General features: G+C 27.8%; 1 protein-coding gene and 1 long non-coding RNA gene across 3 annotated transcripts in view; both read left to right on the top strand.

The window, feature by feature from the left end:
* Window positions 1–21,583, top strand: part of LOC127807593 (probable jasmonic acid carboxyl methyltransferase 2) — a 34,133-nt gene that overhangs the window by 11,898 nt on the left and 652 nt on the right. The window contains exons 1-3 of one of the 2 annotated variants that reach the window (XM_052345589.1): window positions 18,563–18,693; window positions 18,774–19,181; window positions 21,203–21,475. The exons of the other annotated variant lie outside the window; for it this stretch is intronic. Of the exons in view, the coding sequence (XP_052201549.1) occupies window positions 18,619–18,693; window positions 18,774–19,181; window positions 21,203–21,475 (756 nt within the window). The 5' untranslated portion in view covers window positions 18,563–18,618. Of the gene's footprint in view, window positions 1–18,562; window positions 18,694–18,773; window positions 19,182–21,202; window positions 21,476–21,583 lie in introns of those variants that run through there. 2 annotated transcript variants of the gene reach the window in all.
* Window positions 6,850–11,390, top strand: LOC127807594 (uncharacterized). Its single transcript, XR_008024755.1, has 3 exons — window positions 6,850–7,167; window positions 7,503–7,538; window positions 7,655–11,390. It is a non-coding gene; the product is annotated as an uncharacterized LOC127807594 (long non-coding RNA).

The following is a 21,583-nucleotide window of genomic DNA, read 5'->3' as shown; positions in this document are numbered from 1 at the left end:
TCAAAATAAATTTACTTTTTGCATGAGCAAGAGAAAACGTGTCTAAAAATAATTCTCTATTAATTTAAAATAAATCTACTTTTTGCATGAGTAAGAGAAAACATTTATATCATAAAAATATTTTTGTTAATCATCAAAACTTAATTAATATGAGCAAGTTACTCAACATTTTCCCCATTTTTTATGATGACAAAAAAAAATTATGAGATTATTAATTTGATAAAATATTTTTGAACTCCCCCTTAATTTTATACTATAAGCTCTCCCTTTCAAAAATACTAATAACATAAAAGTGTTTTCGATATAACTTAATAGATAAAATAATTTTTAAGAGTTTTAAGGACCAAACCTGATTGCCTGGATTGCACATTCTTTCTTTGAGTGGCTAGACTGATTTCTTATCTCTCAAATATATAATTTTCTCACATACAAGATCTTTAAAAAAAAAAATCATACATTCTTTTTCCTCCATATAAAAAAATTTGCAACTTAAAATTACAACTCCCTCTCATATATAAAATCTCATTCTTCTTCATCTTTTTGTCATAATAAAAAAGATATGTTAGTGCAGAGAATAAAAAAATAAACAATATAGACCATGAGAAAAATTTACCAAGCATAATTTACATAAACAATATGATGAATGATGAACAAAGAGTACTAAAAATCTAGATGTAACGTTAAGTACTAAAAACAGTACGTCATACCCATTTTTGAAAATATTATTGCATAAAATGAAAGGTGAAATAACTTCAAAAATATGATACAATATAAAATTATTTGAAAAGAGTAGATTTCGTAAAATATTTTCGCATTTAGCACATATTTATCTTTCATATATATGAGAACACATTTAAACATCTTTGAAATAATCAAATAAAGCATTAATGGTCAAAACTGTTATATTTTTAGTATTTGAGTAATGACTATATTTTTCAAAATCAGTTGTCAATTACTCAACAAGCATGCTAAATTTTTCCAAACTTCATTTTTCTTGCATTGCATTGATCCAAAATTCATCTTCTAAGGCTTGATACGTGCAAATTGGCTCAATTATTAGATATGAATGTCACATTGTTACAATATTGATGCAATGATGTCTTGATCCTCACACCTTAACTTGTTCTCTAATATTTTGATCCATATAATGATTACAGACTTATATTCTTGGGAAGCTTACCTAAATCTCCTTAGATAGACTTATTGCTATCTCATTCATCTTCATTGTTTCTTTAACTTTTCTTTTGAATTAAAAAATATATATATAATATATTAAACTAATTTATTATAATTATTGGATTTATAATATAATTACAATATTATTATTATTATTTATTTTTTAAAATAAATATTAATTTTATTTTCCTTTTATCTGAAACAACCTTCCGAATTTCTCTCAACACGTTCAACTCATGTTTATTTCCAGCAGCTTTCTGGATTTCTCTCTCGACTACTTTCTAGCTTTCGCAGCCGGTTTTCACAACCTATCTGCCACCGTGTCGAGTCAGGTTCGGGTATATATATCTAAACACTGTCATTTTCTATGCTCGCTTCACTATTCACCAGAGAGCATAATTGTTCGTTTTTCATTATTCACCCGAGAGCAAAACAAGCTGACATGGCCACCGACGCTATTGCTGCCAATGCTACTCCCTCAACCTCTTTTGCTACCCTGGTTGCAGCTCCGACCATAACTCTAGCATATGATTCTTGATGTGGTGCTTGCAGGTTTTTGAGACGAAAATGTATCAAATGGTGCATCTTTGCACCTTATTTTTGCCATGAAGAACCTATTGATTTTGAAGCTATCTACAAGGTTTTTGGTGTCAGAAATGCCTCCAATCTCCTGACTCATCTTTCGGTAAATGATCGTTATGAGGTTGTCGCAACAATTTTGTATGAAGCTCAAGCTAGGCTTCAAGATCTGATTTAAGGCAGTGTATCTGAAATTTCTGCCCTCCGACAACAGGTATGATGAACCCTAAATCTTTAATTTTTTTTAGTTTATGAACTTAATTTGCTAATTATGTGTGATTTTTAGGTTAACAATCTGCAAGTTTATCTAGCTTTTTTGAAGGAGTTTGCAGACTCTTGTGCAAACCCTTAAAATGTTCAAAATCGATTTCACCCAAAAACCAACCCTATTCCAGTACTGGATCCGAGTTTCACTAGTGATTTTGTTTATATCCCGGAAGAAAATGTCGATGAACTTGGATATTAGTCATGTTCGGCAGACATTATCAACATTGAGCATTGGCGAAATCTAGAGCTATTAGCTTGGGTGAATTAGATTTTTTTTTTATACTATTTGTATGATTTATTAAGTTGTAATAATGAGAAATGAGTTGAGAGAAATGAAGGTCTTTTCCAAGTTGTTGTTTTCATCAATCAAAGATAGCATTTTCTATTTCCTTTATTTTCCTGCAAGGAATTTATTTATTGCTATGAGAAATTATATGGGGCAGCTGATCTTATAACATAGCATTATTTGCTCATTTTAGAATTTCGTATTATGAACTTTTAGTATTTTGGATGAAAAAGAGGTTTCACAAAATGAAAATGTCTTGAAATACACGACCCTTAGATCTCTTGAAAGCAAAATGATGCCTGTGTCTAAAGTACCAAGTACTTTGTCTTCTGAAATCTTTATTTTTCTTCGAGTTTAAGAATGGGATCATAGATAAAAGACATATACTACAACATATGTATAAAATTTTCACCCAAACTTTTAGTTTGTGGGGTCCAAATAAATCTTAGTGTAAAAGATGTAGTCACTTACTGTTTGATATTTCATTATTAGATTTAAGCTCTAGTTTGCTTACTTTGACAACAAACATCACATAAAATTTCTTTATTAATTTTTATTTTAGAAAACCCGACAACTAGATCAAAATTTTATTGATTAGGTTTGGATTTGCATGACCTAATATATCTTTTATGCCACAAAAAGAATATTCTCATTCTTTACTATTAGACATTATTTCTAAAGGGTGACAGACATTCCTTCTTTGGGAGTGAGATCTCTCCTACTACTCATATGCGGGGTGAGCATCTACTATCCATATACAATTTGATGCTCATTGTGATTCTCACGCACATCTACATATTTGATAAGATCACGTTTTAGATTTGGGCACCCATCTATAAATGGGTCCCTTGAATCTTTCTTCATTGGGATCAAATAATTTAATTATTCTTGATGTATGTGGATGAGGAGCAACATTTAAAATTTTGTAATCTAACTCATTCATTGTTTATATCACTCATTTGGGTATCCACATTTGTACTATGTTATTTCTCTTAGGTTGGGGTCTCCATCTAGATTGTTTTCATTCTCTCTTAGGTGAATTGTACCTTGGTTTGGATTTTGAATTTTTCTTTGAAATTAAAATAGTCAAACTTTTCTTTATTGCATTCTTTTCTAACGTGAGATTGGAGTTTTGAAATTTTAAAACCAATACTTCTTTCTCCAATATGGGGAATTTTTCAACCATTTTATCATCTATTTTTGCTTCATTTTTCATTTTAAACTTTCCTTCTAAGACTTCATTTTCTTCTTTAAGTTCTAGAATCTTTTCCTTTAAGATCTCATGTAACCTTATTTGTGATTAATGTTAAGATGTTAAGTTCAATTATAGCTTCCGCAATTGATGTTTATGATGATTCTCTTTTGAGATAAATGTATGAAAATTTTGGGATGAATATGAGGTATGATATGGTTTAGCAATAGTTTTTTAAAAAAAAATTATTATCCCAGAATTGTCCTAAGTTATAATACGCTCAAGAAAGTGGGGTGTTACACCCTTCATACATAACTTCTAATTTTTTTCATATTTCATGAGATATGGAGTATGAAGAGATTTGTTCATACTCACTAGGCAATATAAAATAAAACAAGATATATTTGACCCTATGGTCAATTTCATGATTATTTATATTTTCTTCACTCCAATCTTTTTCTTTTTCCTTAGATAAGGTAAAATCATCCCTTACAAGTTTCCACAACATATACCTAATTGAAAAGATGTAGGATTTCATCCTCATTTTCCAATAGCCATAATTGGTTCCATCAAAGAATGGGAGAGGGGAGGGAGAAGTTCCCTCAACTATACCATAAGGTAGATACAGGCAATTTTATTATCTTTTCCTAAGATTTGAGATTTGAAACACAAATATTTTAGGACTTGATCTGATACCAATTATTACTCAGAAAAATATCTAAGAGGGAGGTGAATTAGGTTTTTCAAAAATTAATAATTTTAGCTCTTTTGAAAAACTCTTAAATATGTAATTTTAATATGTGGTGATTGCAATAAGATTGATAACAATAAAATCACACAACCACAAGGAACAAGAGAAATTTATAGAGGTTCGCTTCTAAAGAGCTTAATCCTCTATCTCAAAACATAACTTAAGGTTCCACTAGAGAGAATCAATATTAGCTTTTAATTAGAGCTAAAACCAACATACAATCTCTTGCCTAAGCAAGAACCACTAGCATACTACTAGTAAATATAATCCCCTCATACAACAAGTGAGTAAAAATAACAAATTTACAGTTATAGTGCTACAAGAATTTGGGGTTTTACCCACACATAATAGTAATATGTGTGGGTGATTAAATTAGACAAACTCGTTATATTATCTATATTTTTTATGTGTGGATAAATTGAAATATCCACACTTATTTTGGCGAAAAAAATTTCCTTAATTTTTAGAGATTGGTGGGATATTTTTCAATAAAATTTAAGCTGATGTGGCATTTATTTTGAATTATATTACGCACACATATTAATAAATATTACACATGTGTGGGTAATTGTTTATAAATTTACCCACACATAATTACAAATGATATATATGTGTGGGTATCAACGTATGAGCTGATATGACAATTTTTTGGATTATATTGCCCACACATATTAATAAATGTTACGTATGTGTGGATAATTATTTATAAACTTATCCACATATAAATTACCCACACATATTATACGTGACTATTTACCCACATATAATGGTAATATGTGTAGGTAAATAGCTACGTATAATAATTCATATTCCGTTGTTGATTTTAGCAACGTAATTCATATTCCATCGCTAAAATCAGTGACGGAATATGAAATCTGTCTGTCGCTAAATACAAATTTATTTTAATTATTAAAATTTAACGACAAAATAATTTGTTCGTCGCTAATTTTAGTGATGAATTTTTATTTTCGTTGCTAAAATTAAAAATTAAAAACAATTTTAATATTTATTAAAATAAAAAATTAATTTTAGTGACGAATTACTCAGATCCGTCATTGATTTAACCGCGGAATGACAAATCCCTCGCTAATTTTAAATTTATTTATTTTTAAAATATATTTTAATTATTATAAAAATATTTTTAAATAAAAAATTAATTTTTAGTTATTAAAAGTTAGCGACAGAAATAATAATTTGTTGCTAAAATTAAAAATAAAAACATAATTTTAATATTTATTTAAATAAAAAATTAATGTTAGCACGGATTGTGATCCGTCGCTGTCGCTGATATAGCGACGGAATGTCAATCCCTCACTATTTTTAATTGTTTTTTTTATAAATATATTTTGATTATTTATTTTATTTAATTAATTTATAAATATTTAAACTTGAGATGAATATTTAAATATTTAAATTTTATAAAAAATTAAATATGTTAATGTATAAATATATTTTAAAAATTAAATATACATTTAAAAATGAAATGAATATAAAAAATTATTAAGTTAAGATGAATTGAAAATGTTAATTTATAAATATTTAAAATTTTATTTATAAATATATAAAATAAATATATTTATTTAAATTCTAAATATATCAATTAATATATTTCATGTGCATAAAATAAAATCATAATATTGTTAAAATTTAATTATTTTAATTTTTAAAAATCACAAAAATAAAATAATATTAAGAGATTATATTATATAGAAAGAAGTTTAAAATTGGAGAACTTTCTATTATGATAAGATATTCGGGCAATTTTAATGAAATTATAATTTTACTTCAAACACAAGATTGACTTATGGTTCAAAAGATTTGTAGGTGATTTCACTTACACCCTAAACTTATTTTTCTTTTTACAAGTCTCTCGGAGACACGAATAGACATTATGTTGTATGTTGATCGAAACATTATCTCGCATAAAAAAAATTCATTATTATATATTGACAATAATAGTGTAAATCCAACATATAATAATAGTTCTTAAAACTTAACTTGAACATAAAATTTTTAGTAGTAATAAATTATTTTAAAAATAAATTTACGAAATGTCTCTTTATTTCTAAACTATCATAATACTCGTCTTCGTGCATCGAGCTTTTTGTTGTTTTGTTGATTATTATTTGACCTCTTTGTATAACAATCGTATATCGTTAATTATGAAAATTCATTATCTTTTTAGTGTATTTTGCAAATTTTGTTTAATGTAATCATTATTTATAAAAAAAAATAATTATTTGAGATAACAAACTAATAATAAATAATTCAATATATCAAATTAATTTATTTTATTTATAATATAATTAAATTTTTAAATAAATATTAATTTAAAATATAATAATTTAAATTATTTTATTATCACATTTTAGATGATTAGAATAAATTATTATTTAAAATATTTAATAATTATCATAATTTAAATTATTTTTTCATTTATCATAATCTTAAATTATATTATTTTTATTAATTAAATAATTATTAATATCATTTTTATAAATTATATAATTTTTTATTTAATTATTAAATATTTAAAAAAATAGAATTAAAGAGGCGGGAATCTCCCCGCCTCTTTCGCTGGCCAAATCTCCCCTCCGCCAACCCAAATCCCAAATTCCCCCCCCCCAAGTCCCCAAATCCCTCTCACCTATTGCTCTCCTCGCTGCCGCTACGCCGCCCTCCGTCTCTAGCAAGCCTTAGCCTTTTCCTTCCAATTCGAGCTCCTTCTCCACCTCCATCCATGGCTTCATTCAAAGCCTCGCCCTCGCCGGCCTCTTCAGTCGATGGCAGCGGCGCTGACCGCACGGCTCTCTCTCGGCGCCCTTCCGGCGAGATTCACGTCATTGTCAGGCCGATGTTTGCCGGAAAGACTACCGCTCTTCTTCGCAGGATTAATTCAGAGGGCAGCAATGGCAGGTGTTAATTACTCATTTTTGGTTATTTTTTTTCATTTTATGAAATCTTAATTAGTTTTCCGAGGCTGGTTTTAGGTTTTTCATTTTGCTAATTTGGTTTAATTCGCGTGTTCTTATCGGTATCTATGGATTTAAGCCTCCGGTGATATGATTTTAAATTTGATTTGTGAAATTATCACTAATACAAACATTTTTCACAATTTATAGCTTGTTTAGGAGTTCAGAAGAATTTGACGTTTATATGGCTTGGATTTTAACGTTTATAGTCTTGAATTTCGTGTCATTGTATGGATGCGTCCAGATTTAGTTTTGATGATTTAGACCATTTATGTACAGGAACGTTGCAATCATTAAGTCGAGTTAGGACACGTGGTATGCAGTTGATTCGGTCCAGATTTTTATCTTCTTACAATTGATGGTTTGATGTGTTATGGATTTTAGTTGATACAGGTCCAAATTTTTAATACATGTTTGTTTCCCTCTTGTAGTTGTATGATCATCTTGTGTCCACCATCAATTCTGAAAAGTTCTTGACTCAGCTTAAATTGCTCCACGAATCTGTTGATGGAACTGGCTCCAAATTTCCTTTTAAGGACGCTTCAGGTTCTTTTTTGTTTTCTTCTTTTTTTTCCTTCTTCTTGCTAATCATTTACTTATAGTATTCATTCAACTTTTGATATTATCTTTTTAGTTGCTCGATTTTCATTTCTATTTACATGATGTGATTTTTTCCTCAGGAATGGATTTACAGTGAGCTTCTGAACTAGTCAAGTACTTTAAGTTGAAGTGGACACATGCTAGGACATTAAAATTATAGAATTCCTTTTTAAGTGCAGTGGGGCCTAAATTCAAACTTAAATCATACATCTACATCTTCATCCCTAATTATAAATAAACAAGTCCAACTTCCTAAGATCGCTCATCCCTTTTGCAATGCGCAATAATTGTTTCTTCCATTTGGATCTCAATAACTCCAAATTGGCTTTTTTGTGGTTAAACTTTCCAAGGCGGGATGCTTATATCTGCTACATGAATGACCAAATGATTTAATTTGCATGTTTATACTTCTTTATGTTTGATTTTGAGTAGTAGAGATGACGGTTTCACATTTCCAGAAAAGATTTGCAAGCTTTGTTATTTGCAAATTGAAGAGTTCGAAGCCTATTTATCATAAAGAGACTTGGTGATGCAATCAAAGAAATTAATTTTGTAGCAATATTTTATGACTAAAACTTAGAATCACTATGTTTGCATAAAGCAATAGCAACTCCCCCAGCCTTTTCCCTACTATTTGGGGTCAACTACATAGATCTTCCTTCTCCATTATACTCTCATCAAGGGCCATGATTCAATTGAACAATAGCATACTACTATTTATTTATTGTGGCCTACCTTGCCCTCTTGGATTATCTTTGTTGTATATTCTTTCACTTTCCCTAATCAAGGTACGTGTTGGTCTTCTTTTTTATATCCTAACCATCTCAACCAATTTCTCTAGTTTTATCCTCGTGACACTTTTGCTAAATTGTTGTTTTTAATGTTGAACACTCTTGTTTCATAAGGATGGCTGGACTTATACCCATCTATTAGATTTTTCTTTTGAGTCTTACTGCTGTACATGTTGCATAATGCCTGAACCATTTCACTAACACCAATCTCTCCATGCCTTCAATATTGATTGCTTCTTCACTTTTATTTTGGTTTTCACTAAAACATTTTACATATTTATTCTTAACCCTTTTACTTTTGTAGCTACTCTCCAATAATTAAGCAGCAGTAGTAGATTCAAGAAAAGAAATTGAGTTCTGGAAATAAAATTGGATGTTCTCAATATTATTATGCTTGTTAATGATTATTCAAATTCCTTAAAAATGATTCAAGTTGTCACCTATAGTTGGATCTTATTGCTTTTTATGATTTTCTATTGTGCAAATTTTACCGCCTTAAAAATAAAATTGATATTCTATTATAGTTACATTGTGACAATAAATTTTCCTCTATTTTTCCCAAATGGTATCGTGCTCTAATCTTAGGTATTCCCGTAATGTATCACATGAGTCAAGTTGTAAACTCTTATTTTTAGTTACAAATTGTCACCATTTCTTCTTTCTCTTTTCTTCCCACAATTAGACATAGTAGAATGACATCATCTACCTTTCTTTCGGTGATTATTGGAATATTGATTGTGGAAAATCATGGCTGATTTTGATAATGCAATTGTTTTACATTGGCATAATTGAGACTATTTTTAATTTAAAAATAGTTGATTAAGAATATGTTGTATTTTTTTACCGGAACAAATTGTTAGAAAACATTGATCTGATCATACGCAGTGGAAAAATAAAATTTGATTTTATTGGTATCACGTTTTTCAAATCTTATGGTTAAATCGAAGACATAAAACGAAAAGTTATCTCGAAACGAAATCTGATTTCGTTGCCGATAACCCGCCTGATATTTCCCACGCGTGAGATGCCGAGTCGGTTCACCTGAAATCGTCAAGACTTCAATAGACTTGAGAGAAAAAAGGGCTCGAAAATTTTCTCAAAAATTTCTGTTTTTGATTCAATTCATTGATTAATTGGATTTTGGGTTTAATGTTATATTTATAAACAAGAAACCCTAAAACCCTAAATGCTATTGAGCCGGGCTTTAGGTGTTAGCAAAAAGCTCAAACCAAATTAATAATTAAATAAATAATCATATTACTTATTTAATTATTCTTATTTCTTAAATAATTGCATTTATAATTTAGTAATTCCATAATTACTAAATTTGTCTCCTTTTTCTTTTAAAAAACGATTTCTATTGGGTGAGACTTTCTGGGTTCACAATTAAATTGGCAACGAGAATTAATCAATTATTAATTCTCGTAAATCACGAGTGACATCTAGCAATATGTCATGATTACCCAATTTAATGTGAAGCGAGAATGTGAACCTTGCATTACGGTGTCCTGCAATACGGTCCCTCTATTATACTATATCCCGACGAGATATGAGATCACGGTCAGTAGGTCAAATCTCTCGATCTCGTCGTATGACCAAATCCAATAATCACACTTGATTAATATGACACATCCTCTACGGAATCCAAATTTCGTCGTTATATTACCTCGGCCAAGGATTTATCGTCAAGTGACTACTGGATCGCATATGATATCTTCCTCGTATATCTCGAGATGATAGATTCCATGTCTGATGCACACATACCTCGTGTGTCACTGAACTAGGCACATAGATACGTACGGCTATCCCTGATTAGGACAACCATATAATATCGCTGATATCCTAATCCACTAACACACAGATATCCATGTCATCTCAGGTCTAAGGACTAATGCAAATCCGTAGTTAATATTAAATTATTGACCCGTGAGATAAAACCCATGTGATTCAATATTAATTGTCCCGTTTAGTGAACTCGTTCCTATAACGAGCACCCACTCGTCTTCCTTCTGTATCTTATACAGAGTGGTATGAGACTTACCAATCTTGTCTTTCGGTATCTTATACCGAACAAGGAGGAAGACGATGTGCCAGTCTTTGCGAGTTACTAATTATCTAAGTTAGGAACTCTATGGCCAGGAACATATTTATAGTATAACGTATTGTGGATTAACCGTCTCGATTATTCTTAACAATTAAGAATGGTATCCACTCCTTATTATATTAAAGGATATTTGTATGTTCAATTTAAATTATATTGCAATTTCAATTAAACATAAAATTTGCCATTAAATAAAGTTTAAAGAATTACAAGATCAAGCCTTATTGTGTCATTAGAACTGGTCTTAAGGGCTTATATCTAACAATCTCCCACTAGCCCTAAGACCATTCTGAATGGTATCTCATACCCCATCTATCTAGATGAGAATCTAGTTGCTTCTGGTTCATGGCCTTGGTCAATGGATCTGCTGCATTCTCTGATGTATCTACTCTCTGCACATTGACATCTCCTCTGCCAACAATCTCTCGAATGAGATGAAAGCGTCTCTCAAAGTGTTTGGACTTTTGGTGAGACCTTGGTTTTTTGGCTTGCGCTGTGGCCCCATTGTTGTCGCAAAATAAAGGCACGACAGACTCTATTGAGGGAACCACTCCAAGTTCTGTCACAAACTTCTTATAGTTGACACATAAAGTAGTTTTTACCTACATTTACGTGTGGGTAAAATTCTCAAATTCTTGTAGTCAAACCAATTATAAACAAGTCACCAACAGTTGAGAATTCTACCAGTCAGTATATTTTTAGTACTTTGAATATTCTCACTATTATTTGAATGTTCTATGAAGTTTGTTCTACATTTTGAGCTTTTATACTTAGCTTATATATATATATATCTTCCAAACACATAATCCATTAAAAAAATGGTTAGTATGAAATTTGAAATTTAAAAAATATTTAGATTTTCTCAAAACAACAAGAAAATATGTCTTACATTTAATTCAAAATAAATTTACTTTTTATATAAGAAATCAAAATTTAAAAATTCAAATATAAATTTTTGAAATATAAATGATTAAAATAAGAAAATATGTCTAAAAATAATTCTTTTTTAATTCAAAATAAATTTATTTTTTTTATGAATAAGAGAAAATATCTGTTAAAATAATTTTTTTTTAATTCAAAATTTAAATTTAAACTTTTGATATATAAATGATTAAAATAAGAAAAAATATGTTTTAAAATATTTTTTTTAATTTAAAATATATATATATATTCTTTTGCAGTAAGAGAAAATATGTTTAAAAATAATCTTTTTTAATTTAAAATAAATTTGTTTTTTATATGAGAAAAAGAATATATTTATATTATAAAAAAAATTTTGTTAATCAACAAAACTTAATTAATATGTGTAAATTAGTTCAACACTTTTAAAGAATTAAGCTCTTACACAAAATCCATTTATATTGACAAACTAGAAACAAGATTAAAAGTAATTGGTTTAAAATTAAAAAAACAGTTAAATTAATTAAATAAATGATAATAATCAATTAAGTTATATATAAAATTATAATATTTAAAATTATAAAAAATAAATTTAAATTAATTAAATTATATATAAAATAAAGATAATTTAAATAATCAATTAATTATATAAATGATAATAATTAAATTTTCAAAATTTAATTATTTATGCACGACTTTACATATTTTTTCTACAATCAATTATCACATTCATGATGAGTCAAATTTGTAAAGGTGAGAAAAACTATTGACTTGGTCAAACTAGCCTAGTTTAATATATATATATAGATATAGATTAAGATAAATATATTATTATATATAAAGAAAAGATGAGATTTTATAGAAATAAATAATTTTTTATGACTTAATTAATAATTTAAGATTTTTATTCCTATTTATTTGAAATAATATTTATTTATGATTGATTAAGGAATTATTTGATCAGAAGATATCATAAAAAATATTTATTTTTGATTAATTAGTAACATTAAAAATTTAATACAAATTTTAAGGCAAAGAACAGTTTAGCAAATTTTTGAAAATTTAATTTTTCATTAGCTCGAGTTGGAGAATTAAATTATTGTAATAAATGACTAATGTGTATATGTGGATAGCATTTTTGAAAAGAAAAGTTGTTGATCTTTTCCTTAATGACCATCATTCTTTTATATATATTAAGATTATGTATTAATATGTATGAAGAAAATATAAGATTTTATACAAATAGATGATTTTTTATAACTTAATTAATAGTTTAAGTTGTTTATTTATATTTGTCAAAAATAATATTTATTTATGCTTGATTGAGGGATTACTTGATAAGAAAATATGACATAAAATATTTATTTTTAATTAATTAATAATATTGAAAATTTAATAAAAATTTTATAAGCGCAAAATAGTTTGGTAGATTTTTGGAAATCTAACTTCTCATTCGTTGGAGTTGGGAAATTAGATTACTGTAATAAATGGCTAATGGGTATATGTGGATGGCGTTTTCGGAGAGAAAAATTGACTTTTTTTTTATGACCATCCTCTTTATATATATATATATATTAAGATAAGATTATATATTATTATATATAAATAAAAGATAATATTTTATACGAACGATTTTTTTTTATTTAACTAATAATTTAAGTTGTTTATTTATATTTATCAGAAATAATATTTATTTATGATTGATTGACGGATTACTTGATTAGAAGATATGACAGAAAATATTTATTTTTGATTAATTAATAACATTGAAAATTTAATACAAATTTTATACGCACAGAATAGTTTGGCAGATTTTTGGAAATCTAACTTCTCATTAATTGGAGTTGGGGAATTAAATTGATGTAATAAATGTCTAATGTGTATATGTGGGTGACATTTTTGGAGGAAAAAGTTGTTTAGGGTTTAGGGTTGACTTTTTTCTTGATGAGTATCTTTCTTTTATATATATTAAGATAATATAAGATTATATATTATTATATATAAATAAAAGATAAAATTTTATACAAATGGACGATTTTTTATTACTTAATTAATAATTTAAGCTATATATTCATATTTCTCACAAATAATATTTATTTATGATTGATTGAGGGATTATTTGATCGGAAAAAATGACAGAAAATATTTATTTTTAATTAATTAATAACATTGAAAATTTAATACAAATTTTATACGCACAGAATAGGTTGACAGATTTTTGGAAATCTGACTTCTCATTAGTTAGAGTTAGGGAATTAAATTGATGTAATAAATGTCTAATGTGTATATGTGGATGGTATTTTTGGAGGAAAAAGTTGTTTAGGATTTAGGGTTGACTTTTTTCTTGATGAGTATCCTTCTTTAATATATATTAAGATAAGATAAGATTATATATTATTATATATAAATAAAAGATAAAATTTTATATAGATGGACAATTTTTTATGACTTAATTAATAATTTAAGCTGTATATTCATATTTCTCACAAATAATATTTATTTATGATTGATTGAGGGATTATCTGATTAGAAAAAATGACAGAAAATATTTATTTTTGATTAATTAATAACATTGAAAATTTATTACAAATTTTATACGCACAGAATAGTTTGACAGATTTTTTGAAATTTGACTTCTCATTAGTTGGAGTTGGGGAATTAAATTGATGTAATAAATGTCTAATGTGTATATGTGGATGGCATTTTTGGAAGAAAAAGTTGTTTAGGGTTTAGGGTTGATTTTTTTATATATATGTAACATCTCGTTCGAGCGATAGGAAGGATCAGAACAACTTACCCTGATGGGCCTACACGAACTTCCTAGGGGGTCACCCATCCCTGGATTACTCCAGGTCAAGCACGCTTAACTTGAGAGTTCTTTGCCAACATTCAGCCCAAAAGGTATCCAGCTGGTGTTGTTTCCTTCCTTACACTATTCTCGATATATACTAACTTCTCTGGGCTCTCGGGGTATTACATTCTTCTCCCTTGAGCACATAACGTCCTCGTCATGCGACCTTACAACCGGTTCCAGATCTCCCATCGTGCATGACCGATGTGGGATTCGCCTAAGGTGCCTACACGCACCCCCCATAGGGGCCTCACACCCTCCTCAGGACTCAACCTCCTCGCTGAGATTTGCCCCACCACCGCTCAAAGGCTCGGGGGTCAGCTCTGATACCATTTGTAACATCCCGTTCGAGCGATAGGAAGGACCAGAACAATTTACCCTGATGGGCCTACACGAACTTCCCAGGGGGGTCACCCATCTCTGGATTACCACAGGTCAAGCACGCTTAACTTGGGAGTTCTTTGCTAACATTCAGCCCAAAAGGTATCCAGCTGGTGTTGTTTCATTCCTTACACTATCCTCGATATATACTAACTTTTCTGGGCTCTTGGGGTATTACAATATATTAAGATAAGATAAGATTATATATTATTATGTATAAATAAAAGATAAAATTTTATACAAATGGATGATTTTTTATGACTTAATTAATAATTTAAGCTGTATATTTTTTTTCTCACAAATAATATTTATTTATGATTGATTGTGGGATTATTTGATCAAAAAAAATGACAACAAATATTTATTTTTGATTAATTAATAACATTGAAAATTTAATACAAATTTTATATGCAGAGAATAGTTTGGCAAATTTTTGGAAATCTGACTTCTCATTAGTTGGAGTTGGGGAATTAAATTGATGTAATAAATGTCTAATGTGTATATGTGGATGGCATTTTTGGAGGAAAAAGTTATTTAGGGTTTAGGGTTTAGGGTTGACTTTTTTCTTGATGAGAATCCTTCTTTTATATATATTAAGATAAGATAAGATTATATATTATTATATATAAATGAAAGATAAAATTTTATATAAATGGACGATTTTTATGACTTAATTAATAATTTAAGTTGTATATTCATATTTCTCACAAATAATATTTATTTGTGATTGATTGAGGGATTATTTGATCAGAAAAAATGACAGAAAATATTTATTTTTGATTAATTAATAACATTGAAAATTTAATACAAATTTTATACGCACAGAATAGTTTGGCAGATTTTTGGAAATCTGACTTCTCATTAGTTGTAGTTGGGGAATTAAATTGATGTAATAAATGTCTAATGTGTATATGTGTAGTTGTAGTTGGGGAATTAAATTGATGTAATAAATGTCTAATGTGTATATGTGGATGGCATTTTTGGAGGAAAAAGTTGTTTAGCATTTAGGGTTGACTTTTTTCTTGATGAGTATCTTTCTTTAATATATATTAAGATAAGATAAGATTATATATTATTATATATAAATAAAAGATAAAATTTTATATAGATGGACGATTTTTTATGACTTAATTAATAATTTAAGCTGTATATTCATATTTCTCACAAATAATATTTATTTATGATTGATTGAGGGATTATCTGATTAGAAAAAATGACAGAAAATATTTATTTTTGATTAATTAATAACATTGAAAATTTATTATAAATTTTATACGCACAGAATAGTTTGACAGATTTTTTGAAATTTGACTTCTCATTAGTTAGTGTTGGGGAATTAAATTGATGTAATAAATGTCTAATGTGCATATGTGGATGGCATTTTTGGAGGAAAAAGTTGTTTAGGGTTTAGGGTTGATTTTTTCCTTGATGAGTATCCTTCTTTTATATATATTAAGATAAGATAAGATTATATATTATTATCTATAAATAAAAGATAAAATTTTATACAAATGGATGATTTTTTATGACTTAATTAATAATTTAAACTGTATATTTTTTTCTCACAAATAATATTTATTTATGATTGATTGAGTGATCATTTGATCAGAAAAAATGACAAAAAATATTTATTTTTGTTTAATTAATAACATTGAAAATTTAATACAAATTTTATATGCATAGAATAGTTTGGCAAATTTTTGGAAATCTGACTTCTCATTAGTTGGAGTTGGGGAATTAAATTGATGTAATAAATGGCTAATGTGTATATGTGGATAGCATTTTTGGAGGAAAAAGTTGTTTAGGGTTTAGGGTTGACTTTTTTTTTGATGAGTATCCTTCTTTTATATATATTAAGATAAGATAAGATTATATATCATTATATATAAATGAAAGATAAAATTTTATACAAATAGACGATTTTTTATGAGTTAATTAATAATTTAAGTTGTATATTCATATTTCTCACAAATAATATTTATTTGTGATTGATTGAGGGATTATTTGATCAGAAAAAAATGACAGAAAATATTTAGTTTTGATTAATTAATAACATTGAAAATTTAATACAAATTTTATACGCACAGAATAGTTTGGCAAATTTTTGAAAATCTGACTTCTCATTAGTTGGAGTTGGGGAATTAAATTGATGTAATAAATGTCTAATGTGTATATGTGGATGGCATTTTTGAAGGAAAAAGTTATTTAAGGTTTAAGGTTTAGGGTTGACTTTTTCTCTTGATGAGTATCTTTCTTTTATATATATTAAGATAAGATAAGATTATATATTATTATATATAAAATAAATAAGATTTTATATAGATGGATGATTTTTATGAATTAATTAATAGTTTAAGTTGTTTATTTATATTTTTTAGAAATAATATTTATTTATAATTGATCGAGGGATGGAAGTTTGAGAATTAAATTACCGTAATAAATGCCTAATGTGTACATGTGGATGGTATTTTTGAAAGGAAAAATTGTTGACTTTTTTGTTGATGATTATTTTTTTTATATATATATATTAAGATTAAGATAGCACATGACTTTCTCCCTTGAGGTGCAAGAGCGATTTCTGCGACACGTGAAAAAGCCTGGAAGTCCAGATTCAAGTAGTCTAACGATCGCTTCCTCGAGTGTGCTTGAATTTACCTTTTCTCTATACGATTAAGGCCTCGATGGAAGGGGACACAAGTGAGTGCATCTCAAAATTAAAATAACATATGGTACATAAATAATTAATAATCTACAACCCAACATATGATAAATAATTGATGCACATGAATAAGAATAAGAAGTGATGCCTCACCACTATAATGTAGCATGGTATTTTGAAATAGTTATTCCACTCACACCTTCGAATTGGATGAGGCTTGACTTTGAAAATATAAGATAATTATTTTATGAATAATGTTCAATAAATGTGTTTTATTTTTTTTTAAATATTTAAAATAATTTTATTAGCTAATAAAAAAATGCATCATGTTTTGTAATATTCTAATAATTAATAAAATTATCTTAAAACTAAAAACAAATGCACCTTTTTTAAGGGTCGTGACTAGCATTATTCTAATTATAATATGGATAACGTTCGTTGTTCTAAAGGCGTTGGTTAAATATTATAAATTTATTGTACGTTATTTTCAATATTTAAATAATTTTATTTTTTGAAAACACAATTTATTTATAATGAACCAGTAGAATTATTTAATTTTTCTTAAAAAATAAAATGTTATAAATATCTATTTTCTCTAAAAACAAAGTACATTTATTGCTACTTAGCCACTGTATTAAAGACAATAATTAATATTACATTATAATATGGAAAATGTTACACCCACAAACAAGTTTCCCAAATTATTCTTAAAAGCTAATGTAACACATATAAATTTATAATAGTTTTACTTAAATTTATAATAATCTTATCTAAACTTAACAATAAATCTATTTAATACGATAAATTATTATTCATTTTAAATAAAATTATTATAAATTTAAATAAAATCATTATTAATTTATATATGTATGGCATCAATTTAGAATAATCATTTGTCAAACTTATTCTTTATCTCTTTCATGGGATTGGTGATGTTATTGTTAAGAGAAATGGTTTGTGTTACGAAGAACCCATAAAAAGAAACAAAATTTGATTCTCACACGTGACAAAAAAAATATATATTGTCTTAACAATATCTATCTATATATATGGACGGCTACCACCTTATATGCAGCTCACAACAATCTTTAACTGAGAGAGGGAGGAGAGAGATGGAAGTCATGCAAGTACTTCACATGAACAACGGGGAAGGAGAGACAAGCTACGCAAAGAATTCAACACTCCAGGTAATTGGGCCTTCAATCTGCATGAATTTCTTTGATTTCTTCCATTAATGAATGATCAAGCATTTCACTGGTTTCCTCAGAGGAAGATAATCTCAGTGGCGAAATCAATGGTGGAGGAAGCCGTATTGGCCATCTTGTCCGAAAACTTCCCGGAGAGCATGGGCATTGCCGACCTGGGCTGCTCGTCTGGCCCCAACACCCTCATCCTGGTGTCCGAGATCATCGACGTTGTCCACTCCGCCGCCTGCCGGACGGGACTCTCCCCGCCGGAGCTCAGGGTCTGCCTGAACGACCTTCCGGGCAACGACTTCAACAACATATTCCAGCAGTTGCCGGATTTCTACAAGAAGCTGGGGCAAGAGAAAGGCGGGGGCTTTGAACGACGATGCTTCATCTCCGGAACGGCTGGTTCGTTCTACGGCAGGCTGTTCCCTAGCAACAGCCTTCACTTCGTCCACTCCTCCTCCAGCCTCCATTGGCTGTCTCAGGTAATTAATTATTTGTTTTTGCTTAATTCAGAACCGAAAATTTTAGAAAACTTTTTAAGACATTTGACTTTGTTTTCAATTTCATGTGATACATGGTGATTTGGAATATTTATTATTTTTTATTTAGGTCATTACAAGTCCTTTGAGCTGTTAAAAAGAAAAAATCTCAACTGACAATCGGTTTCAATTTCGTAGTTCGATAAATTGACTGTCCATACCCTTTAATTGAAACTTAGAGAATCCCTGCAATTAATCTCTAATTCTTTATGGTTTAGGCGATTTAGAGGCATTGAGATATGATTTTTTTTAATTCAAAACCTTACGTGTTTTTGGTATTTCATGAAATTACTTTATTATTACGTGTCTATTAATTTTAATCTTTAATTATTATATTTTTGAAACATATGTGGGTCTCATTAGGATTTGATAGAATCATTCAAATCGTTATCGATGATTTGATTTGAAAAACACTTTTTAAATGGACACTTATAAATGTCAACTTCATGTAAGATTTTTTTTTTTATATATATATGTAAAGATTTTTTGAAAGTATAGGATAAAATGTAATAAATATATAGATCTCTAATATTTGATTTCAAACAATTTAAGAAATAATAAAATCTGTAATAACTACATTTTTATTTAGAAATAATATGTATTCATCATTAAATCTTATCATGGGATAGGTTGCATGAAATGAAAAAATAATATTTTTTAAAAAAATAAAAAATAGAAACACGAAGAAATACATAAATAACAAAATATAGAGGTATTTTTGTAAATATAATTTTTAATATAAAAATAGTTATTTAATTTAAAAATAAATACAAATTTTAAAAATAAATTCCAGAAGAAAATTCTATCTCTAATCTCTTTGTGCACGAAAATGATTTTTCAATATTTTCCTAATAATATATAACAAACTCGAAACGTTTTCAAAATTATATATAAAAATATCGTAGAAATGTTTTTGGCATTTCATAAATGCCAAAACGTCATTCTCAATGCATTTCCATGCATTATAAATTAAGGATAGGTGACAAAAAAATTCTTTCTAAAATTATGAAATCAAACGTTTTGTTATTTTTTAAATTAAAGGGTTTTCTTAACGAGTGGACACTCATTAATATACATTTATTATATTTATTTTTAAGATTCAGATATTTGTATTAATTGTTAATAAATGTATTATATTTTAAAATATTTTATCAGCTAATAAAAATATTTAGATAATAAAAATAAAGTACATTAAACATGCGTTAGGACCGTGGACAAAAATCCTTCTGAAAATTAGAGAATTAATTTGATGTAATATTCTAAGCTAAGTTTATGCGAATGTTCTGCCACTACTTCTCTATTATTATTGGTATCTCCTGTTCCAATCTGTGGAAAGAGATGAAGCCCTCTTTATAGCAAATCTAGGAAAAGAATATATTTAATGATAAATCAATGCAAAGTTATAATACTAAAAGGAGGAAAATTTGTATTTTTATTCTTATATTTTGACTTTTTTATGCAGTTATTTAATTTTTTTAAACTTAATTTTTAAATTAATTTAATTTTTATACTTTAGTTTTTTTTTAAGTGACAAATCTAACTTTTCGTTATTTTGTTTATATCCTTGAACCTATATTTTTAAATTAATTTAATTTTTATATTTTTATATATAAAAAAAATTAAAATGAGATGACAAATTACATATTATGTTCGCCTTAGTACAAGAGTTAAATTTATTAAAAAATGTAAGTTCATGATTATATTCGAAATAATGAAAAGTTGGTGTTGGTATATGAAAAAAAAATTAAAATATATAAATTAAATTAACTAAAAAATGCATGTATAAAAATATAATCGAAACCATATAAAAAGTTATAATGACTAGATGAAAAAATGTGAAAGTAAGGCAAAAATATAGATTTTATCATAAGATGATGTATTGTACGTATTATTAATAAGATGAGAGGAGCTGAATTCATATTTTTCTAACGGAAAGAGTGATTGAATGATTACAACAAAAATAGGTTCCAGTAGGGCTGGAGAGCAACAAAGAAGAACAGTTAAACAAGGGAAAGATTTATATATCGAAGAGCAGCCCAGTGAGCGTTGTGGAAGCATACGCGTCCCAGTTCAAGAAGGATTTCATGGACTTTCTCAAGTCTCGATCCGAAGAAATGGTTTCTAATGGACGAATGGTTTTGTCTTTCTTGGGCAGAAGATCTGCAGATCCATCAAGTAAAGAGGGTTGCCAACACTGGGAGCTCCTGGCTCAAGCTCTCATGGCCATGGCTTCCGAGGTATATCTATAAAGCTAATCTTTTTTTTTTATATATGTTTGTGGGACATTATAAGATTAACCTTAACTTCAAAAACCAGATTGATGGATGCAGAACGATGATGTTTAA

The sequence above is a fragment of the Diospyros lotus genome, chromosome 8 (genome assembly GCF_014633365.1).
Source record: "Diospyros lotus cultivar Yz01 chromosome 8, ASM1463336v1, whole genome shotgun sequence".
Taxonomy (NCBI): domain Eukaryota; kingdom Viridiplantae; phylum Streptophyta; class Magnoliopsida; order Ericales; family Ebenaceae; genus Diospyros; species Diospyros lotus.
Note: the sequence above shows the minus strand (reverse complement) of the source record. Positions and strands in the feature narration are given on the sequence as shown.